Source organism: Protopterus annectens, chromosome 6.part0 (assembly GCF_019279795.1).
Source record: "Protopterus annectens isolate FY-2018-M chromosome 6.part0, PAN1.0, whole genome shotgun sequence".
NCBI classification, from domain to species: Eukaryota; Metazoa; Chordata; order Ceratodontiformes; family Protopteridae; genus Protopterus; species Protopterus annectens.
The window spans coordinates 695,288,214-695,313,472 of record NC_056737.1 but is presented as its reverse complement, the minus strand read 5'-3'; the positions used below and the strand labels follow the sequence as shown (position 1 = coordinate 695,313,472).

The 25,259-nt window shown below is 42.6% G+C and overlaps 1 protein-coding gene across 4 annotated transcripts in view; it reads right to left on the bottom strand.

Moving 5' to 3' along the window:
• Positions 1–25,259, bottom strand: part of ZBTB25 (zinc finger and BTB domain containing 25) — a 497,618-nt gene that overhangs the window by 188,451 nt on the left and 283,908 nt on the right. For 2 of the 4 annotated variants that reach the window (XM_044074382.1, XM_044074383.1), the window contains exon 3: positions 11,834–12,807. The exons of 1 other annotated variant lie outside the window; for it this stretch is intronic. In XM_044074382.1, the coding sequence (XP_043930317.1) occupies positions 11,834–12,807 (974 nt within the window). Of the gene's footprint in view, positions 1–10,439; positions 12,808–25,259 lie in introns of those variants that run through there. One more of the 4 variants, XM_044074385.1, reaches the window with a different exon arrangement.

Genomic DNA, 25,259 nt, shown 5'->3' with positions numbered 1-25,259 from the left:
TTTTTAGTACAAAAGAAGACAGGAGACTTGCGAATTATTCTGGATTTCTCTACCCTGAATCCATCCATTGCCAAAACGATATTACAGATGGTCACACTCCAATCCTTCCTGCCCTTCCTGCAGGAGAATGACTGGATATGCTCAGTAGACCTTCAAGACATGTACTATCACTTCAAAATGGAAAGACGCTCTCGGAAGTTCCGCCGCTTCTGGCTGGGGACCAATCATTACCAGTTCAGAGCGCTACTCTTTCGTCTCACCACAGCCCCAAGGGTGTTCACCAAAGTGATGGCTGTGGTAGCGGCTCACTTACGGCTGCAGGGTTTCCAGGTCTTCTCCTACCTTGATGATTGGCTTCTTTCCACTCCCTCCAGGCATTGACTCTGCCAAGCCAGAGATTTTCTTATCCAGATCGCCCACCAGTTTGGCATCACCATAAATCTCAACAAATCCTTGTTAAAACCGGTTCAAGTTCTGGATTTCATTGGAGCCTGGTTAGATACCATTCAGACCAAGGTTTTTCTGATACCAGACAGATTTCATCCCTCAAACGTCATGCCTTGCACATTCCTCAAGTTCCATCTCCTGGAGTGGAATTTGTCTTAAGGACATTGGGATCCATGGCGGCCACGATCACCCTCATAACCACAGCTCGGTTACACATGAAGGTGCCCCAATAGATTTTCAGTCCATTGGCCATTTCTAGATCTACCATTGTCACATCCTGTTTGTCTATCACGAGCATGCAGGGACTCTCTTCTCTGGTGGATTCAGTCCCCAGAACTTCTTTGCGGTCACCTGTTTAGTCTTCCCAACCCTCTGACCACGGTGAACACGGATGCCTCCCTACTCAGGTGAGGGGGGGCATTGCTAGGGAAGGATAGTTCAAGGCATGTGGTCTTCCCTGGAGACCCAGTTACATATCAGTGTCCTGGAGATGAGGGTGGTGCTATTGGCATTGCAAGTTTTTCATGCCCATCTTCCCCTATGGATGATTGCCATCCAGACAGGCAACATATCGGTAGTCTGGTACATCAACAAACAGGGAGGAACCAGACCTTATCCCCTTTGCCATGAAGCCATGAGACTGTGGGAGTGGGCGATCTCCACTGTACATTTTCTGGTGGCAACGCACATTCCGGGGAGGTCCGACATTGTAGTGGACAGGCTCATTAGGTCTATCCTGGTGCCTTACGAGTGGTCTCTGAATCCTTCAGTAGCGCAACAGATCTTTCTTAAGTGGGGTCAGCCTTCCTGCGATCTCTTCGCCTCTCCTTCCAATGCAAAGTGCAGCGAGTTTTTCGCTCTGAACCCCCCTATGGGGGAGTCCCTCAGAGACACTGTAATTCATGCTTGGCCCACCGGTCTTCTCTGTTCTTATCCTCCACTTCCCCTGATCCCAAAACTCATTCAGAAAGCACAACGGCTGGGGAGCTGTGTCATCCTTACTGCCAAGTATGGTTCCCTTCTCTGTGGTCTCATGTACTGTGTCCTCCCTGGATGTTGGATCTGATTCTGTATCTGATTTCAAATCCCTCAGGGATTCCACATCCAGATATTGTCAGTCTGAAGCTCACCACTTGGCTGCTCCAGTTCCCATGATAGTTAGGACTCCCAGGCTATCTTCTCCGGTTAAGAAGATTTTGGTAGTGGCTTACAAATCTTCCATGAGGAAGGTTTATTCGAGTAAGTGGAAACATTTCTCTATTTGGGCATCTCAAAGTGATTTGGATCCCTTCACGGCTCCGGTTCCTGTTATCTTACAGCTTCTGGCAGGTATTTTTCAACAGGGTGCCAGCTTCTCAATGGTTAAAGTTCAGCTGGTGGATATTTCTTCCAAATAGGGGATAATTCAGCTTCTCTAGCCTCTTCTAAGCTCTGCAAAGCTTTTCTGAAGCGTACAATTCTTCTTAGGCCACCAATCAAAGATCCCATGCCTCCTTGAGACCTTACTTTGGTCCTTCAAGCCTTGGTTTTTTGCCCCTTTGAGCCCGCTACTTCAGGGGATCTGCAATTCCTGTCTTAGAAGACAGCCTTCTTGATTGCTCTTACTTCAGCTAAAAGAGTGTCGGTGCTTCAGGCCTTATCGATTAAGCCACCTTACATTATCTTCCATAAAGACAGGGTATCTTTGCGTACTAATCCTTCCTTTTTGCCGAACATGGTCGCAGAATCAAACATTAATCAGGTTATCAACCTTCCAGTCTTCTTCCCAAACTTTGAGTAAGGGAGAGTATAAATTGCACCTGCTGGATGTTCACAGACAATTACATTTTTATTTACACAGAACAAAAGGCCTTTCGCAAGTCTGATCAACTTTTCGTTTCCTACTCTAAGCCCTTTTTAGGGAAACCTGCATCAAAGGTCACCATTGCTCATTGGATTTCTCAGTGTATACTCGTGGCATATTCAACCAAAGGATTGTCTCTGCCAGGTGAAGTTAAGATGCATTCTACTAGGTCTATGGCTACTTCAGCTGCTTTTTGGTTCAGTTTCATTGGATGGCATTTGCTCTGTGGCTACCTGGGCATCTTCACATACTTTCATCTGCCATTACAAGTTAGGCCTTCTCTCCAGAAGTAGAGCATCCTTTGGCTCCGCCGTGTTATGGAATATCCTTCCATGAGGGCCTCCAAGGAGTTTGGTAGCTGGGGACTCTGTCCCACAGGTCGAAGACCAAATGAAGACAACTTCAGATAAAGAAGTTATGTACTCACCATAACATTCAATCTGAATTGTTGCTCTTCATTTGTCCTCAACCGTCCCTCCCTCCTTCCCCCTGCCTTATGTGGGCTGTGTGGTGGTCTGGCTGGAAAGTACATGGCCCTTTCTTTGGCATAACTGGTCACTTCTTATGATACTATCTGGGTTATTGTGCAAAGGGGTAAGCCATTGTGTCAGGTTGGGTTACTATGGTGGGCTGCTAACTCGATCTGAAGGGAGGAAGGAGACATGAGCATTATGGGTAGAGGAGGAGCTTGGAGCTTGGATCCAGTGGTGGAGAAATGCAACCGAGTTGGATCCATGCCCCACAGGTTGAAGACAAATGAAGAGCAACAACTCAGATGGAACATTATTGTGAGTACATAACTTCTTTGTTCTTGGCATTCAATATAAGGCTGTGATCCAGACACCACTTGCTTCTGTGTGTTAGGCTGTCCCTGAGAATCTGGAAGTCAGATGGGAAGTTAATGACAACTACAAGTTTGAAGTTATCTGCATACTTGGTCAGCTACAGGTCCTTGATGTCAGCTGCATTATCAGAGAAATAAATGCCAAAGATAAGTGGTCCCAAGACCAATCCCTGGGGGGGGGCACTGCTAATAACTACTCTTTTCAATGACAGCATGCTTCCAATAGTACTAGAAAGCTAGAAAGACAGTTTGCTATCCAGTGGGTAGCATTAGCATTTATGTATAACTTGATAAGCTTATCAATAATGCCAGAATGTGGAATGTCATCAGAGGCATTGGCCAGGTCCAGATAGGTAGTGTGAACTGATTTGCCTGCATCTAATGCAGCAGTGACTTGTTCAAAGAGGTCCACTGTATTCATGAGGTAGGATCTACCCTTGACAAACCCAGGCTAGGTTGGATCTTAGGCTTGTAGACTGCCTATGTCCTTGTTAATAGGTTCTATGATGATGCATTCCTTTACTGTACAGATGAGGCTGGCAAAGCTTATACACCTATAGAATCCAGGGTTAGTAATGGGTTCCCCCTTGTGGAGTGAGATGACAGCAATTCTCCACACCTCTGGTGTGAATTCATTGGAGAGGCTGAGATCGAACAGGCTTAAGTAGTATTTTTAGCTTAGCAGAGAGCACTCGGGACTTGCCAAGAAGGGGGGCGGTGTTTATACCAGTATATTGAGGAAAGTATTGTATAGTTTGTTTATACTAGGGTTGCACCACTGGGGTTTATTTCTGAACTTGACACTGTGTTTTCTGGGGAGTGATACCTCAATGTATGCCTTGATGTGGGCAACATTATCTGCATATATGGCAGTGTGTGAGATGGGGGTCATCCAGTTGAGGAAGTTGCTTGAATGCCATCAGGTCATCAGTTAGCTGCAGTAGGTTTGCCTTAGAGTAGTCTCTAGAGACAGATAGGTTTTATGCTAAATCAGGTTTTACCTTTGTAGTGAATATTACTGAACGGTGATCAGATTTGATCAGTGATGTGATAACTGTAGGTTTTAAGCATAGGGAGTCTATATGGAGAGCACCAGATCCAGTATTTTTGAACCCCTAGTTTGGATGAGAACTCATTGATTTCAACAGTCAGCATTAATGAAGTTCATGAATCTTTGTGCATATACATTTGTGATGGTGCAAGTTTCACAGTTAATGGAATGATAGTTGAAGTTTCCCATGAGAATAATGTTAGGTTCAATAGGGAGGGAAGTTTTTTTTTTTTTTTTGGATATGCCTTGTAGGCTGCAGGAGACATGGAGGTGGTACTCCTAGTTGGCTATGATGTGGTACAGTATTATTTTTTTGTGAGTAGGATGTGGAGGGGTTTAAGGTCATTATCCTAAACTGAGTCTGGAGATGAAATTACTTCTTAGTAATTCAGACACATACCCTCCTATAATGCTGACATAAGAAGTTTATGGTCGCACTGATTCTTTATGTAGGTAAGGCTTACACATACCAACTGAGTGATCAGATATGGAAGAAAAGAGAAATTAGGGATTTTGTGGGGGTAACTAAAGAGAAAGAATACAATGAGAAAAACTAGCATTGACAAAGGAACAGAGAGGTTTTGGGACTATCACATCTGAAGGCATGCTATAAGGCTACATAGCTTAGGTTAATATATTGGATTCAGGACTTGGAATATATATTTAGATAGAAGCACAAGAAAAGCATAGTGCCTGATGAGGTAACTACATTATCATGTGTACACTTGGCAGATTTAGGAAAGAAATATAAAGAGCATTATGCACAGCCTTATATACATAAAACAGGTCTCTATTACATCATTGAAAATTCAGTTCAGCGAATGGCATTTTTGGTGCACTGACATTGAACATGCTGTTCATTGGACTGTTCATAGTGAGACTGCGGTACAGTAAAGATCAGAAATTTGCCCTTTCCTCACTGTAGCGCGATCTCAGAGTTGGTATATAAAATTAGCGGGGTTGGGTGGGGGGTGCAGCCCCCCACAACAGCTGAATTTGATGAATGACATTTTCAGTGAAATGCCGTTTGTTCAAGAGAGTTTTCGTTGATGTAATATAGACCCCATAAAATCATTAAGTGTAGTTTTACTTTAAGGGAAGTTAGACCTTGGAAAAATAGACTAACACCAATAAGATATACTTACTGTATATACTAGTAAGAAAGACATAGAAGAAAATGTAATGAGAATTTAAATAAGAACAAGTAATCAAGAGTTTGGAAGCAGATTATAAAAGAGGATGAGATGATAAAATGAGATACAGCTAAACAAATGTTTAGGTTACTGAATTCAGATCAGATGAATAAGTCCAATGTTAAATATGAATGAAATATCCACAGGCTGTATAGTAAATCTATTAAACTACAAATAGTAGACTTTACACCTCAGGCTACAGCAGGAATGGCAAGCTATAAATGAGTAATAAGCAGAATTTATAAGGCAATATTAGACATGTGAAGTCAACAGTATAAAATTAAAAACAGCATGGATTATGCAATTAAATAGAGATATTACAGACGTTTAATGGAGGAAAACATGCCATATTCCTACTATTCCTAGATATGGAAATATATTTAGAAAATTTAGAATTTTTCCATGGAAATATCTGTGTGTATATATATATATATATATATATATTCATTCCTATACCCCTACAAGACGTGAAAACAATGCTCCCCCTGACAAAAATGGTATGTTGGTAAAAGGTTCAGAAGAATGTGTATTTTTGGAATGTACAGAGTTGCTTCAGTACAAAAATGAATTGAATAATATGGTGAGTTTTATACTCTGAAGAGAATTCAACTTCATTCTAGAGATATTCTTGCTGAGTTGGTGTAAAGTAACATGTACTAAAGAGGTGAAAGTGTTACTGTTGGTGTCTGGTAGTGGCTAAGAAACCTAGAACTAGAAAATGGAAAACCGAAACCAAATAAAAATGAATGCAGAGATTAAAAAATATAGATATGAGAAGTACTAGAGAACAGAAACATAACTCCCTGGTTTAAAAAAAAATGGGCTGTAGTCTGTAATGGAAATTGAACTTGAAAAAGACATTGACTTGGAACAAAGCACATAAGATTTAGACTTACGTAAAGAAAGTAGTCTGCAATACAAGTGACCAGACTCCATAAGAGTTGCTCTCAGTATAAATCTGCCCTGATTCCAAAAGACTTGCTCTCACTGTACGTGACTTACTTCAGTGTATGGCTTATCTATAAAGAGGTTTACACCAGGGGCCAGATTTTAAAATACTTGATCTCAGTGTAAGTGGTGCCATACACTGAGAGCAAGTATTTTGGAATCTGGGGCAAGGTATGAAGTCACTAGTCCGTTTGTTAAGATTTGTAATATAGTGGCAACAAAATAATATAAATACTAGTTAAAAGTTAATACCTGATCTCAAGTTATACTGTAAACAGTTAACAAGTGCAGTTGACTGTTTTTGTTAAAGGAGTAATATGTGGTCAATCTGGAGGTAAAGACTGGACAGAATAATTGTTTGTGAGATATGGATTTATGTGCTTAACAAGCTGATGAAAGTAAACTACATGCATGGATAGTCTGACAAGAGGCTATAGTTTATTATTAAAGGATTGTACTAGAAATCAGTGTCAAAATACTGTACCATGCATGGGGACTGCACAGTACGTAAAAAATGAAAATGCGAAATGTAATCACATGCTGCTCTACAAAAAAGGTAAGCCACACTAGACTGTTGCTTCCGGCCCTGTTTTGATTTTATAACACTGATTCTGATGCAAGAACCTAAGCAGTACTGTCAATATGTCTCTTTAGAGAAGCCACCGTACACTAAATAACAGAAATCAGTTCTGACCCTGTGTGCAGCCAAGACGGTACTGTTTAAAAAAAAAAAAAAAAAAAAAAAAAAAAAAGACAAGGAAAGAAAGAAAAAAAACAGCCTCATTATTGCAATCAGGCTATCATTTTACATGAGCTTAAATGCAACCCATGTAAACTAACAAAACCAAGAAATTTCAAGAATCATACAATGCGGCTTATTTGAATATTCTTTTAAAGTACTATTTACATACATATGGGGCTAATTCAATGTGATTAAAAGCTCCCAGATTAAATGTTAATCATGCATGCTTGAAGATTAATGCAGAGTGAAATTATAGTATATATATTTTTTAAATCTGCTACTTTTGCTCAAAAAGATATGAGGTAGCTAGTGCCATTATGCACAGGGATAAAGCCCTGTCTTGATGAGGTTGATTAGTGGCTTAGGTGTTTGAGTCACTAGCAGGGAAGGGTGGGTGTGTCCATCCTAAGGGGAATATGCACTCATGTGCACCTTGCAGGTGATCCCTAGTAGAAGCTGGGAACTCACAATAGATCTAAGAAGGAAAAAGCAGGGGATGCTGGCTGAGTCACTTCGGAGGCAGGATGATATGGGCAGCACATCCTCATTGCACATCCGACTGTAGATATCTATAAGTGTGTGAAAGGAAGGAAAGCTATGGCATAAACAGATAAACTCCTCAGCATCAATATGATGTTGCCTTGACTTCCTCACTGTATAAACGCATGTGTCAGACTAAGTTCAGGGAAGGGTGGAGAGCCCATTAGACCTGGTGGATGAGGACAGATCCTGATCGCCAACTACTCGGAGCAAAAAAAAAAAAAAAAAGAAAATCCAAGGCACCATGGAAATGTACAACTGTACTAAAACAAATCTGACATCAAGTTCAGACATTCAGGTATCAGCTGAAACACTTAGTGAACTGTCACTTTTTAACAGCAAGAAAACTTCAGTGGCAGGAGTACTGAGGAAACTCAAAACACATCTACCTAAAATGCATCACAGTTGAAAGGATCTGTATTTTTTAAACTTTGGTTAAAATAAAACACTGTGCAATTCTTTTGACTATAGAAAACTTAAACCCACACAGAAATAAAACTCTGAACAAACCTTGAATATACAGAACATTCATCTCTGAGGATTTAAAATGTCAGTGTGAGTGGCTCGGCAAGTAGATCTCTTGCCTCTGAAGCAGGAGAAATCAGAAAGCTGATGTTTCTGTCTCCATATTAAGCACCTGGCTCCAATTCCTAGTAATGACAATGCACTGAAGCATGCACTGTTGGAGCTGCACTTAGGGGTGGTATTCTTCAATAAGAGATGGTAAAGTGAGGTCTCCTTTGCTTGACTTGGAGTTAGCTTAAGAAGATATTAAAGGTCCAAGGGCACTTATTAGGGAAAAAAACAGCAGGAAAATCACCCAGATGTTCGGGTCAGATTTCTCCTACTCAGTATAAACATCGCCCTTGGTCTGTTAACTCTGTTGGTATACAGGGATAATAACTATTCTATGACGCAGGAAACATGGGTTCAACTACTTGTTCAAGTGTCTGTTGGAGCTGTTTGAGAAGAATGGGATGGGAATGGGATTACCTTTCCTGGGGGGAAAAGAGGTAGCTTGGATCATAAGATGCCATGATTCCTTTAGAAAAAGGGTAACAAAGCACAGAGTAACTGTGGAGTGTGCTTCCAGCTCATAAAGTGACAAAACTTCAATCGAAGATTCACAGATAGATGAATTCTCACAGAGAAGGCAAAGTCGCCTTCCTGGTGAGGTGAACCACACATCCTCCATCCAAGGGAAGGGTAGGGCTCTAAAAGAAATATCTTCATTACTAGAAGGGCATAAACCACCTTCATAGTTACCTGAACAGCAGCTCTCACCAGTTTGCTGGGGGATACCCAATACAGGGAGAAATGAATGGGCTCAAGTCTGACAGGCTAAGATTGGGAGGGTCAAAACAGCAGTGGGGGTAAACATTTCAAAATAAACAAATATTTAAGAAAATAAAATAAAACACATTGCGTCTCCCCTGAAAACTGGCCACAGGTCTCGCAGGACTAACCGTCTCAACAAAAGTAATCTGAAGATAATACTGAAGCTATCTTTTCTATTTTTATATTTGCATAAGAGATTGCCAAACAGAAAAAAATCTATACAGCAGTAATTTAAAATTTTACTTTGTCACTATACATGGAGATCAGTGCTTATACCAAAGCATAAACTGCAATTTCTGTAAATTAAGAAAGGACAATGAGTTTAAAAACAGTTGTTAACTTTAAGCAGGCATATATGTTTGCTTTTAATTTAAAGGACGCAATGCTAGGACAGCAGACTCTTCCATAAGATTATTCATTTTAAGTGTCTGTTAAATTGCATTTATTCACCAAAATATCAGTAAGAACTTACTGTAAAAATGCATTAAAATCCAGAGAGAAAAAAAAAACATTTTTACTTAACTGTAGTTTGGTCAGAAAGCCCACATACTCTATAATAATCACAAGTCAATGAATGTAACAATATAATGTTAGCTCTGTGGTGTGAAAGAAGATATAAAATAGACTACAGAAAAACAGCTGCAACACAATCCATTACTGACACCACATACTGTAAGTGGAATACCCAGCACTCCTGCCTTAATACTACTGGTCCCATATGTTATGTATAAGTAAACAAGTGAAAGAAGCTGAATATTTAATCTGTGGTACCTAAATTTATTAGTGTTCATCTGGAAATCATGCATCAGTCTACCTGCAATGATCCAGAATTAACTTTCCCAGAAAGCTAGTTAAGATGTGAAACGAAAGCTGAGCAAACCTGCACAGTACATCTGTGTACTTACACTAATATAATTATAAGCTTTACCACATACATGACATATTATCAGTCTAATTAGCACTAATAGGAAAACTGAAAAATTGCAACAAAGCTGTAAATATCAATTAATATATGTTATGCCTCCATACAGACCTCCCCATTTTAAAATATTTTCTTCCACATTAACATAGGCTTAAGCATGGAGTACAGTGAAAGAAGCAGCTGTCCAGTGTGGCAGGTAGAGAGATGCAAGATCAATCTTGTCAGAGATAAACTAAGCATGTCTTTACTCTGGTTATTTCATCAGAAATACAGTATCCTGTGATATTAGAGCAGTAAAGCCCAGGATTCCACTTTAGTAACTATGATATTTTTGGAATAGCCTAAGTGTTGTTATTGTTGTCTTTCGGCTTTTCCCGGTTAGGGGTCGCCACAGCGGAACTCCGGTCCGCTAATGATTGGCAGTTGACTTTCACGAACGCCGAGGTACCAGCTCGACGTTCAACCTTCAACGAAGGAACGCCCATTTACGCATGTCTTTCAAACGCCCACCCAACCGAGGGGCGGACATGCAGACGCCACACAGGAGGCACTTCCCGCACTCCAGCCGGGAATCGAACGGGAGAACCTCTTGCTGTGAGGCAACAACTCCACCACTGCACCACCATGGAAGAACAGCCTAACTGTATGTATACAAATTACCAGTAAAACAAATACAATCTAGTACTGTTAACACTGCCCACCACAGATATATATTCAAGCTACTTTATCATCCATTGGAACAGCAATGAACTGAATCCACTACAATAGCATTAAGAATGTATTATCCAAAACATACACGAAACAAGATACTTAACAAGGAACACTTGCCACTTAGCTGCCATAACTTTTGGTTAATATTTTTCAATTATGTGTTTTGTAAAGACATTTGTAAACAAAAGCTGATGTGAAGAAGCCCAGCACTAAAAAGTCCTTGAATACTAAAGTCAGAGCTACATTATTTAACAGTTACAAACTTTGATTAAACTATAATGCACTGTCAACAAAATAGCACTTGGACAAATATCTTAATATTCTCTTAAATTCAGAATATTTACAAAATAAAGAAAATTCAGTTCTGACAAACTGAAGGTTTTTAATATGCCTAAGCTAAGTTTGTAAAATTTGACTGGAAGATAAAGCAGCCACAGCAAACAGAAGATCAAAAAGGCTGCTTGCAGGTTATCATTCACAAATCACATGGTCATTTGTCCTGTTAACACTTGATAGAAAAGGCATAATGGTGAAGACCAGAAAACAAAAGTACTGAAACTTCAGAATGTTCACTTTTGCATGGGAGCAAGTCCCACACCTGTGATCATCGTAAGGGATATACTCCTCAGCTCAGATTCCCACTTCTGAACTGTTGTCAGATGCCACGTACTTTAAGGGGAGAAAAAGGTATTTTGTTTTCCTGAGGCATTGTGATCTACAACTTAGCCTTCATGCATTCCAGCTTTCTATATTAAGCCACTTTGTTCTTCTCTTTTTGGTCAACAGTTACTCAGGAATCTGACCAACAAGATTATCAAAAGGAAACCTACTTACAGGATTAAATGTCTGCTTTCAGTTTTTTGAACTCTAACTTATTTTTATTCTACAATATAGTCCTTAAATGAAGGCAGTAAAATATTATATCAAAGAACAGCTGACAAAAGGCCACATTAAGTGATGCATTGCCTATTTTCTCTAGCACATTTTTCATTTGGTAGAAAAAGAACAGTAGTTAAGACTTGCATGTTATTCTTTTTAAATAATATACAAATAATTTAACTTAAGAATATCATTCTATTACAACTGTAGCAATGCTTCCCAGTGAAGGATCAGATTCAAATGAGTGGGAATGTGAAGCGTCCTGCGCTACCCTAGCAGTTTCTGTTGATTTAGACCAGCCGTCATTGTAAAGCTGAGCTCCTTGGTTCATTTGACTAAAGGATCTATGGCATGTATTATATCTGTATGTTTTACCTGTATGGGAGTACATATGTTCCAGCAACTGGTGCTTTTGAAGAAATTTTTGTCCACATACTGCACAAGCAAATTTTCTTTTTCTTGAAAAGGAGTAGTTACAGTTCAGTTCTAGTGGATCTGCCTCTGTCTGCATCAATGACATTGGGTCAACCTGTTGGTTAACCTGTACAAGGTTTTCCATGTTATTAGAATTTGACTTTTCCAAAGGCTGACTAGTCTCATTTACTCTAAAACCAAGAACAGGATGACCTTCTTGAGGTGATATGTCTTCGCTGAGTGGCTGCACTTCACCAAGATCATTACTTTCTAGGATGGAAGAAGGAACTCCAAATGGAAGTGACCCTGATGCATGAGTATACACATGTTCAACCAAGCTGCCACGTGAATTGAACTGTTCCCCACAGTAATGGCATGTATGCACCTTTATGTTTACTTTTGAACTGTTAGGAGCTGAACCCTCAACTGAGGGTGGAAAACTGACCTGAGGCACTACTGGTAATTCAGGATCACATTTTTCTTGTTTTATTGTGTTTGAACTTTTGGAAACTTCACCTGCAGTCTGAATTAAATCAGATGCAGAGGAAGGAAGATGGGAAAACTGATGCTCTGAGGATGTACCTTCCAAGCCAATTGCAAGTGATAACTGGAACTGTCGGTGATCACTCTGCATATCTGGTTTATCTCCAAGATTACCTGATACTTTTTCCTTTGTAACAACAGTTTCTTTTGTTTTTTGGGCTGATGAGATTTGAATACCATATAAATTGGAAGATGGCATAATGTCATAAATAAATCCTTGGCTAACTTCATTTGGATTGCGAGAAAGATGATTTGCGTGAAGAAATCGTATTCCTTCTTCCAGTCGACTATGATCCACTGTCTGTTTTGGACATTTTCCGGTATACATAATATGTAAAAGATAACTGAATATATCAGGCTGGATATCAGCTGGCTGGATCTTTATACATTCACTGTAAAGAAATGAGTACATATTCAGTAAATTCCAAGATTCACATGCATTTCTTGTGACAGACTAAAAGCAACGAAGCAAAAAAATCCCTACTTGAGATGCTCACCATAACAGCAAATCTTTGAGATTTTGCCAGCTCAGTGGTGTAGAGGAATAAAGGACTGATTACAGCCCAGGTGATGTGAACTCAAGTAGCTGCTCGGGTACTTGATTAAAGTGGCTGAGGAAGGATGGATGTGGCCAGGTTGGGGAGAGGGGAGGAGAGTTGGTTCCTTAGACACTCAATGATGCTCCAGGTCAAAGAGGAAGCTTTGTTCACAGTAATGAATCACTGCAGAAAGGATGTGTGCTGCAGCCTCTAAAGATGTTGTGAAGAAGTGTGCAAAAGTACGGAAAGGGATCAGAGGCACTCCCTGCACTGATATAGGTATGCACATCACCACCAGATGAAGGGTTAAGGCCAGTTGTGGGATGCTGGCAAGGGTGTAAACAGCCTTTGTGGCTTCCTGTGTGAAGGTTTCTCTGGGTGGCTCTCACCTCCAAACCATATTGAGCACATATGCATTGGGTGGAGAATGAATGAGCTGATTCCTGATCGGGGGATGTCAGGACGTCATATAGCACACTTGCCTTTGTTGCTGGAAGATCAGAAGGCTCTGAGTTCTGTTTCTACTCCAAGTGCTTTGATTTCTATTACTGACACTGCAGGTGCTGCACTCCTGAATGTGCCGTACTTTGGATAAGACATTAAGCTGAGGTCCCATCTGCCTGAGCTACTGGTAGCTCAGATGGATGTAAAACATCATCTGGCATTTATCAAAAAAGTAGTAGGGGAAGTTCCCCCCTGCCCTGGTTAAACCTCTATATCAATATTAATAATCATTTATTTATTTATCCTTTGTTGACTGGGTTAGTCACACAAGGCTAATGACCTCTTTTCAGGGAAGACTCGAGATGATATTTCTACTTCTAGGTGAGATTTGGCCAGGGTATTAAGGAACTTTCTCTACTCTCTTTCATAAGTGTCATGGGGTCTTTAACATTTACTTGAGCTACCATGAACTCAAGCAAATGGGACCTCAATTTAACATCTCATCTGAATGGTGACACACTCAGGAGTGTACCATCCCCCTAATGCTGTACTGCAGTGTCAGCAATCCAGTCACCTGGAATGGGAATAGAACCCACAGCCTCCTGGTCTTCCACCAGCATAAAGGTGAGTCTGCTACCTGTCCTGCCACTGACACTGCAATACTGAAAACCACATTGGTTTTCCCCTGAAAAGAGGCATTGGTCTAGTAGGACTAACCCTGTCAAAAAAGAATAAATAAAAAATAAGAAGTTATGTACCTACCATAACGTTCCATGTTAGTTGTCTTCTTCTCGCCTTCTTTCTTGCTGGATGGGTTCGGAGCCGATCCTCGGCTCCGACTCGGCCAATACTAAAAGCTCGAGAGCTAATTCCACCGGCTCGAGGCTCCCCTATATCCCACAATGCTAGGCGGTAACTACTCAGATCTCGTTTGGTAGCTATACCAAGCAATACTATTCTCCAAGAATGGAGTAACAAATTTCAGAAGAAGAAACACAAAAGAATTCCGGTCGGTCTGTCCAGGCTTGGGGGAAGGAGGGAGGGACGCAAGAAAGAAGGCGAAGAAGACAACTAACATGGAACGCGTTATGGTAGGTACATAACTTCTTAATGTTAAGTTGTCAATCTCGCCTTCATTCTTGCTCGATGGGACCACGGTCCCTAGCACCTTATCCCGGGTGGCCTATCGGAACAGACTCTTGAGAACAGTGGAACCAAAATTGGCACGGCTTCTGGAAACCATGTCCAATTTGTAATGTGAAATGAATGTATGAGGAGAAGCCCAGGTGGCTGCTGCACAAATTGAGTCTATTGGCAACCTGTCCTGAAAGGCTATGGATGTAGCTAATGCCCTAGTTGAATGAGCTCTAGGTCTTGAGGGTAATTTTTGATGTCTGATCTCATAGATGAAAGTAACTGTAGACGTGAGCCATCTAGACAGAGATACTTTAGTGACTGGAAGGCCCAATCTTCCTTCTGCATATGACAGAAACAATTGATCAGATTTCCTGAGTTGTTTAGTTCTGTCTAAGTAATATCTCAGTTGGCGATGAACATCCAAAAAATGCAGCTTTTGCTCTGACCTATTTGAATAGTTAGGGAAAAAAACGGGGAGATCAATAATTTGGTTTAGGTTAATTTGAGAAGAAATTTTTGGTAAAAAGGATGGATTAGTCCGGAGAGATACCCTGTCTTTGTGAAAAACTAAGTAAGGAGGGCGACTGCATAGAGCATGGAGTTCTGATACTCTTTTCGCTGAAGATATAGCTACCAGAAAAAGTGTCTTCCAAGAAAGCAATTTCAGAGAACATGACGCCGCTGGTTCGAAGGGGGGAAGAATTAAAGATGCCAGAACCAAGTTTAAATCCCATTGAGGCGGAGGGTCTTTGATTGGAGGTTTGAGAAGAAATACACCTCTTAAGAAGGCTTTACAGAGTTTGTGAGTCATGATGCTGGATTCTGAGACACCAACATGAAAATTTGATATGGCAGCCAACTGAACTCTAATGGTTGATGCAGAAGATCCTAAATGAAAAAGTTCTGCTAGAAAGTCTAAAATAGACTGGATAGGTGCAGTAAAGGGATCAATGTTTTTCGATGATGCCCAAAGGGAAAAACGTTTCCATTTACTAGTATAAATCTTCTGGGTAGAGGATTTATGAGAGGCTATCAAGATATCTCGGACCGAGCGAGATATTGAGGGAAGCCTGGCTAAGGTAGGAATTGGAGAAACCACACTGTGAGGTTTAGAGAAGACAGCGATTGGTGCAGCTGACCCGACTGATGGGTAATCAGATCTGGTACTGGGTCCAGATGCCAAGGCTGCTCCAAAAGGTAGCGATGAAGAAAGGGGAACCATATCTGTCGAAACCAGTAAGGGGCAATGAGGATCATAGTCACTCACAAGGCGATGGCTTTCTGAATTAGTTGAGGTATCAGTGGAAAGGGGGGAAAGGCATACAGAAGTCCCCGGGGCCAATCGTGGACTAGAGCGTCTCTGGTGGGATGGCCTGGTAACGGGAAGAGCGTGAAGAAGTCTTGACACTTGCTGTTTTGGGGAGTAGCAAAAAGATCGCAGCAAGGTTGGCCCCATCTTAGAAATACCTCTTCTAGAATTGATTTCTTTAGAGACCACTCGTGTGGCATGAGAATTGCTCTGCTCAACTTGTCTGCAATGACGTTGGATTTCCCGGGAATATGAGTCTCTATCAGAAAACGCTGAGAAGAGATCGCCCATTGCCAAAGTCTGAGTGCTTCTCGACATAAAGGGTATGATCTGGTTCCGCCTTGTTTGTTGATGTACCACACCACGGACATGTTGTCCGTTTGAATTGCAATAGTCCCTTTGGGAAGAGAGTCGTGAAAGGCTTGCAACGCTAAAAGCACTGCTCTCATCTCTAAGACATTTATGTGCAAGTGGCACTCGAAGGGTTGCCACGTGCCCTGGACTGTCCTGCCCTGATAATGCCCCCCCCACCCGATCAGGGAGGCATCTGTTGTCAACGTGGCAACTGGAGGGGGGAGAGTGAAGGGTCTTCCTTGGAGAAGTTGAGGTGACGTGACCCACCAAGACAGTTGATTCTTGCATACTTGAGTTATCAGTATGGTATGGGACATTGGGAGTCGTTGAAAGGACCATTGGGTAAAGAGCATCCATTGGAGGATCCTCATGTAAAGGCGAGCTAAGGGGAGAAGGGGAATAGCTGCTGCCATGAGTCCTAGTACCTTCAATACCAGTCTGGCTTTGACTTTGACAAATTGCAATAGAAGGGATACTTGGTTTCGGATGTCTAAAACCCTCTGCTCTGTGAGTGTGGCTGAAAGGGTCTGTGTATCTAATTTGGCGCCTATAAAAGTAATAGACTGACAAGGCGACAAGGCAGATTTTTCGAAATTTATTGAAATGCCTAGAGCTCGACAGGTTTGAATGGTGAAATCCCTGGATAGGAGAAGCTGATGTCTGGTGGTGGCAGTAAGGAGCCAATCGTCCAGATATGGAAACACCTGGAATCCCTGGCGCCTCAAGTGAGCCGTGACCACTGCCATGCATTTGGTGAACACCCGGGGGGGCTGTAGTGAGACCAAAGGGAAGGGCCCTGAATTGGTAGTGACTGGCTCCCAGCCTGAAGCGGAGATATCTCCTGGAGCGTCGGCTCATTTTGATGTGGTAGTACGCATCCTGAAGATCTATCGAGCACATCCAATTGTCCTGACCCAAGAAGGGTAGGATGGATTGTAGCGTGACCATCCGGAATTTTGTTTTTTTGACAAACTTGTTTAAGTGGCTGAGATCCAGAATGGGTCTCCAGTCCCCTGTTTTTTTCGGTACCAAAAAGAATTTGGAGTAGATTCCGGATCCTTGCTGGTCTGCTGGGACTAATTGGATGACTCTTTTTGATAGCAGCTTTGACACTTCTAATGCTGCTTTTTCCCTTCGACCGGGTGGAACGTCTGGAAGGGATCTTTTTGGTTGGGTTGGAATATGAATAAAGGGAATTTTGTAACCCTCGGATATGATCGACTGTACCCATTTGTCTTGAGTTAGGGAAAGCCAGGCTTCTGGGTACAGTGATAATCTTCCCCCGACTGCCTCCGAAGGCGGACAGCCGGGCAGCCCCTCAGGGGTGCTGAAAGGGTTTGTCAGAGAACACCTCTCTGCTACCCTGGTTTTGCGGACCTCCTCTGCCTCTGGGGCGGTGTCTATTATTATTCCCCCCTCTGCCTCTAGAGGGGAATCGGCCTTGTGCGTCAGATGAGACTCCCTGGGATTGTTTTCGGAACCACATCTTTCCTCCCCTTTGACCTTTGGGATAGGGTCTAGAAGGGGTGGAAAAACGGACTCCTACGGCAGAGAGAGTCTTACCTTCCACTTTGCACCTGTTCAATGTATCCTTCACCTGTGGACCAAACAAAGATGATCCATCAAAGGGGGAATTGGTGAAGGGCGCCTTGAAAGGGTCCGCAAAGTTGCATAGCCGCATCCAGGCGTGCCTTCGTAAGGCAACTCCTGTGCCTGCGGATCTACTCGCTCCATCTGCTGCGTACGAGACTAGCCGCATGGAGGAGTTCACAATTGAATTTAGGGTTGCCAACTGGGAGTTCATTATGTCTTTGAACCCCTCAGCTGTAGGATCCTTCATCAGTTCACCCATATCCTTGAGTAAATCTCTTTGGAGACGGGTGAAGTGGCATAAGTAGTTCAGCGACCGCATTGAAAAGGTCGCTGACGAGAACATCCGCTTGCCGTACCTGTCCATGGTCCTAGATTCTTTATTAGGAGGATGGACAGGAACCGAAGGATCAGCTAATTCCTTCTTTGTGGCCGCAGCCACCACCATGGCATCAACAGGGACACCTTTGGATAAAAACTGTTTGTCTGTGGGGGCAGTGATAAATTTGGATGGTCTCCTCGGGGTGGGTTCCACTGAGTCAGGAGCCGTCCAAGCCTTCCTTGCCACCACTTCCATAAGGGGGTCAAAGGGAGGGGACATCCAGGAGGTAGAAGGGCGAGAACCAAACGCCTCAAGATACACTGACTCATCCTCCGAAGGGTTAAGGGCTGGCCAATTCCCCCTCTGAGGATTTCAAGGATGTCCGCAAAGGAGACATCTTCAGAGGGGGAACGAGGGGACCCTTTGGATTCCTCTAAGTCAGTGTCAGAGGTGATAGACTCAGGGGAGTCAATGTGCTTCCTCTTGCACTGCCTCTTCCTAGGGGGATCTCCTGCAGGGTCAGGAGAGACCTCGGAAGAGGAGGAAATTCCCAATGGGGAATCTTGAGGAGTTGGTTCTCTGCGGTGTGAGACAAGGGGGTGAGTAGAAATCACCGCAGGCACTGTAGATGGAGGGGCTGAGGGAGCCGACTGTGGGGCAGAACCTGGTTCTAGCACGCTCCGCATGACCTCGAAGGCATCTCTGTCAGGCAAGGCCCGAGGCCCTCGCTCCGAAGAGACAAGGACCCCTCCCGGCACCGACAGAGATGGCTCCGAAGCCGATGTCGGAGCCGAACTCACCAGCGCCGAAGCCCCGAGAGGGAGAGCAGGGTCGGACAAGGGTCCGATGCCACTCGCCCCCTCGGAGCCGACGAGGGAAGCCCGGCGCCGAGATCCCTCCAAAGAGGAGATCGGAGCAGACGACGGAGCCGAAATGGAAGGTATCGGATCCGACACACCGAAAGTCATGGCTCCAACAAGCCTTGGCTCCGAACTCGAAGGAGTCGGAGGAGGAATGTAATCTGGAACGGGAATAGCCAATGACTGATGAGTCGGGCTATGGAGCATTTGGGCCAGTGCCTCGGACTTAAGAAGTCTACTCAGCACCCTCTGCAAATCATGGTCTAACAACCTGGAAGACCGAGAGGAATGGGTTTTGTGACTCCGCTCCGAAAGGAGAGGGGATCCTGGCGCCGAGTGCACAGATCCGATGGAGGGGGACCTGGACCTCTTTCTGTAAAATGGCTCCGATAATGGTATCGGAGCCGATGGGGACTTACCAGCTTCGGCTCCAGCCGGAGCCGAAGTAACGGTAAGAGGCTTAAGAATAGATCCGATGGAGGGGGATCTAGACCTCTTTTTGGAAAGTGGCTCCGATGATGGTATCGGAGCCGATGAAGACTTATCAGCCTCAGCTCCAGCCGGAGCCGAGGTAACGGTTTGAGGCCTAAGAACATCGGCTCCGGCCGGAGCCGATGATGAAGCCTGCTTCGACTTCTCCACAGTCGACTCAAGAGCAGGAGTCGACTGCTTTGAAGTTTTCGAAGGCTTCACCGACCCAGACTGAGTCGGGGGGCCTTCAGGCTTTAACAAGCCCCGCAAGATGAGCTTGTTCTTGCGTTCCTGCAGGACTCGAGGGCTGAAACCATGGCAGACAGCACATGAGTCCTGCAGGTGTACAGGTCCCAGGCAATACACAGAAGAAGTGTGACCATCTGTCAGAGACATCTTCTGACAGCACGAGTCACACTTCTTGAAGCCTGAGACCTTATCCTTAGACATTAAGGTAAGAGAGGCTGTCTCAAACACACACAACAGACACTCTACACTAACAAATTAAAGATAAGTAGCAAAAACACATACACACAAGCCCCTACAACACTAACTTAAAAAGGGACTGGGGTGAGGGAAGGGCCGAAGGCCTAGAACAACAACAATAAGAGGGGATGTGGTATCGAAAAATAGGGTCGATAGAACTAAATACTAAAACTAACAATAACAATATATCTGACTAAAGAAAAAAAGGGGGAATTAGTACTACCTCAAAGGTAAAAATCCACTAACCTGCCTGAGCCGGTAAAAAAGCACCTCGTCAGCTATAGCGGCAAACGAGATCTGAGTAGTTACCGCCTAGCATTGTGGGATATAGGGGAGCCTCGAGCCGGTGGAATTAGCTCTCGAGCTTTTAGTATTGGCCGAGTCGGAGCCGAGGATCGGCTCCGAACCCATCCAGCAAGAATGAAGGCGAGATTGACAACTTAACATTAAACCTTCAAAATTTGCAGTACTTTAAGGCTACAAGGTACTTTTGAAAAGGAGGTTTTGGCTAAGCTTGCAATAGTCTAAAGACTGATTGTCTAGTATATACCTATGAAACTATGATGGCTTGATGGTCTACAGGCATACGGACAAAAAGACCTAGGAAAAAAGTCTTTCTGATTTCAGTCTTGAAGCAGACTGAAACAAAATAAATATATAAAAAAATCACATTAAAATGCAAAAATAAAACCCTGTTTTACCTCATTATAGTTTACTCAGACCACTAGGGCCTTTATAAGTCTAGCCAAGCATCCCAATTGTTGCAAATGTATGCATCTTAAAGATTATTTTAAGAGGTGTATGCAAGCTAGAACAAGATTTACATGCTACCTCAGTCCATCAGAGACATAGGTGCTAGATCTGGGATGTATTTCCAATTTCCCATCAACTGGTCCATGTTTCTCTCGAACAGAGTTAGGGAAGAGCTCTGCTTCATGTGGATCGGAAGCCTGTTGCAGAGAAGGGGAATTCTCTGAGACACATATCTGTCCCTACAACATGTCCTATTTATATTGCAAACAAAGTTTAAATCCCTAGATCAAGTAATTCCGATATGTTTTGTAGACATGCAAAAGATTCATCAGAGTGGGATACAAAGATGCCTTGTATGCCAGGCACAGATTGCCTCCCAATAGTCTGTAGGAAACATTACAGAGATATTGATTTGAGGCAATCTGCAAAGGACATGCTGTTTATATTGTGCGTTCATTTTGTGAGCAGCATCTGTGGATGTTCCAGTTGTTGGTTATGCCTGGTCAGGTACATACCGAAAGGGGCACTCTACTCATTGACAGGTCTGATGAGGGCTGAATACAGTGAAAAGATGACTTCCTTGGACCGTACTGCTATGCCCTTACTTATAAGTTGGGGAACATAGAAAGATTTTCTTAATACCTCAGACACATGTTGGTTAAAAGCCAGGCTACTACCCAAACCCCTGACTACTGGTTCTACTCTTAGGTTATCGATAAGGTTATTTTCTAGCATGGTTGGCTACCCAAATGGAACTATTAAACATTTCTTGATGTTGAGTTTTAAGCAATGGCTTTGGCAACAGTTAGTCACTGGTTGCAACAGTATACTATTAACAGTATACTATTAGACCTGTGTTGTGAAATGAGATGTAAAATAGAACACAGATGCAAAATGTATGAAATATAAATCATTCTCATCATAAGGGGAACACTCAGCACTTCTCTGCTACACCTGTGTGTGTGCATATATAAGTATATATACAGATACAGCAGACACACACACACACATACACACACACACACACACACACACACACACACACACACACACACACACACACACACACACACACACATGCACGCATTCCCATTATTTATTTATATATTACGTACTTGCTTCTGTTTGTAATTAGGTTGAATTGCCAAAAAAACACATAAGGAAAGGAAGAAAGCAATGTTTCAACACCACTCCTGAGAAAAAAAAATCTACACAAAACTGATGGTAATTTCATGAAACTGCTCATATTGTAAACATAGAAAAGAAAATATCAAACTTCCTAATTTAGATGTAACACCTCATGAAGAAAGGATGGTGGTGCACCTTTCTTTCAAAAGCTAACTCATGAAGACCTTTTGTTATGGGAAGTATGCCACTAAACTACACTGTCTTACTCTGTTAATGGAGTATTACAAAAATCTCTAGATCCCTACTCCAAGATACCCAGGTAGGATTAGCAAAGTTACAAGTAGTACAGCCACACCCCCACAAGTGGACACAACATGGGTTTTACCCCCATGAGTGGGCACAACATGGGTTTTATGGAAGCCTAAAGCCTTCTGGAAGAAAAGACCACTAAAGCGGCTCTGAGTCTAGAAGTCATGTCTAGTCTACATTGTTTTGTGAAGGTGTGGAAAGATAAGCAATTTACTTCTGATTAAACATCATCAACAAACATTGTATGTTAAAGACTGCTTAACGTGTTAATATAACCAGGGGAAATGACCTCTGACTTCCATCACAAGATCCTGCATATCTGCAATGGTAAAATAAATGCTATAGTTGCCTAACCATTTTATAAAGTACTGTCTAGTTAAAATGTCATTTTAGTGTCTCCTTGTAAAAGGCAAGACTGCTGTGCACAGATCCTGAAAAGGTTTAATTTTTTTGAAATAAAAGGATAACTCCCAGTGTATATCCACTGCATGCAAGAACTAAAGAGTACTATTAGAATATGCAAGGAGGAAAACTGGAAAATAGCCTGCTGTGTGCTGGAGGCTATTGCTATTTTGGCAAAAACATTGGGTTTATCTTTGTACAGAAAGTACAGTTGTGTACACTTACCATAAATTTAGATGTTCGAGTGTATTCACTGTTGCAGTCATTACATTTGGGTAATCTGCTGGCAAAGTCTTGGGTCCTGCATCGGTTGCTGTCCCTTCTTCCATGATGTCAGGTCATCAGGGGTATAAAACATGCAGCCGACGCCATTACATCAGTTTTTCCTGCCCCAGATGTCAGGTACCCCCCAACTGGGGAGCAATATATATATATATATATATATATATATATATATATATATATATATATAAATATATCTTAAAACACAAAAAATATACCTCCAAACAAAAGCAAATACACCAACAAGGCTTTTAAGCATAGTGAAAGAAAGAAGAGGTATAGTTAAGAGAAAAACAGGGGGCTGGAGGGTGGGTAACCAGGACTGCAACAGTGAATACACTAAAACATCTACATTTATGGTAAGTGTACACAACTGTACTACGTTCTTCATGTTTCACTGCTGCAGTCATTGCATTTGGGTAGATTCCCAAAGCTATGGTTGGGAGGATGGATTTATACAGCTTTAGGAGCAGCTATAAGGCCCTGCAAGACAGCAGTGGCAAAGTCTGCTCTGGATTTAGAGAAGAGAGGTAAATGGTAATATTTGGTGAACGTATGAACTGAACTCCAGGTAGCAGCTTCTAGAATGTCTTTGGTAGGAACCCCTTTGTGAAAGGCTGCAGAAGTAGATGCAGCCCTGGTGGAATGAAATCTGATCCCCACGGGGATAGGTTTACCATGGTGTATATCGCAGAAACGAATACAATGGCTTATTCATTTTGAAATAGTCTGCTTTGAAATAGCCTTTCCCTCTGCCCCTGCAGCAAATGCCACCAGTAATTGTTCAGATTTTCTTAGATATTTTGTCCTGTTTAAGTAGAATTTTAGTTGTCTGTGTACATCCAATGAATGCAGAATCCGCTCACCCTTGTTCTGTGGATTTGGGGAAAAAGGTTGGTCTGATTAAGGACCACACTAGATATCACTTTAGGCATAAAGGATGGATTGGTCCTGAGAGCCACCCTGTCCGGGTAAACAATAATAAAATGCTCCACCGCCATAAGAGCCTGTAGTTCTGAAATCCTTCTAGCTGAAGTGACTGCTAAAAGAAAAGCTGTTTTCCAAAAGAGAATTTTTAGGTCTGCAGTAGCAGTTGGCTCAAAAGGAGGTAGAGTGAGTTTTTCCAAAACAAAATTGAGGTCCCATGCAAGAGTTGGTGCTCTCATGGGAGATCTTACATTTTTGGCCCCTCTGAGGTACTGCTTTAGCAGAGGATGAGAAAAGAGGGGAGGTTCTGTGTTGTAATGAGCTGAAATGGCAGAGGCATGGATTTTTATGGAAGAAAAAGATAGGCCCTTGTGAAGCATCTCAGTTAAGTACTGCAGAATATGAGGAATATTGGACATTGCTGTGCTTATTCCTTGTGCTTGGTTCCAGACACAGAATCTTTTCCATTTGTCAGCATAAGATTTTCTAGTACTTGGCTTTCTAGCCTCCAAAATGACATCCATCACAAGTTTGCTGCGAGATGTAACTGATGAAATTAGTTGATTAGCCATGCTAAAAGATTCAGAGTTTGGAGCTGAGTGTGCAGAATTTGATAGTTCTGCTGAGACCGTAGATAAGGTGTCTGAGGCAGGTACCACGGAGGAAGGTGCGACATATTGCATAGGAGTGGGTACCAGTGTTGGCGAGGCCAGTCTGGAAGAATCTGAATCATTTTTGCTTTTTCCTGTCTGACTTTTAGTAAGACCTGGGAGAGCAGAGGCAGAGGGGGAAAGGCATAGACTGATAGGTTTTTCCCAGATGAAGGATAGAACATCCACTTTCCAAGCTTTTTTGTGATGAATTCTTGGGCAGAATTTGTCCAACTGATAGTTTTGGGGTGAGGCAAAAAGATCTATGTCTGGGCTCCCCCATTTTTTTGTGGATCCAGTTTCCATTTGCGTGGGTCCATAAGATTTCTGCTTTGTTCGTCTGCCAGAGTATTTTGCTTTCCTGGCAAGAATTGAGCTTGTAGATGTATTTGATAAGTCAAGGCCGTGTTCCACAATGCCATGGTTAGTCTGCAAAGGAGGTAGGAATGGGTACCCCCCTGCTTGTTTATGTACCACATGACTGTGGTGTTGTCTGTCTTTATCAGTAGTTGTCCTGGATGAAGATAGTCCTTGAAGGCTGTCAGAGCATTCTGTACAGCTAGCATCTCTTTCTGGTTGATATGTAGGTGCATTTGATTTGGGATCCATTGGCCCTGAATGCATCTCCCTGCCTGATGCGCCCCCCCCAAGCATAATCTGATGCGTCTGTAGTCAGGGTTTGGGCAGCAGGGGGTGGAATGAATGACAGTCCCTTGTTTTAGTGGCAGGCCTCTGCCCACCATAGGAACTCTAGCTGCAGGCAAGGAATGATAGGAATCATTGTTTCCAGGCTGTGACAATGCTGACTCCATAAGCTTTTTAGGTACCATTGAAGTTTCCTCATATGCAGTCTTGCATATGGAATTATTAGAATGCAGGAG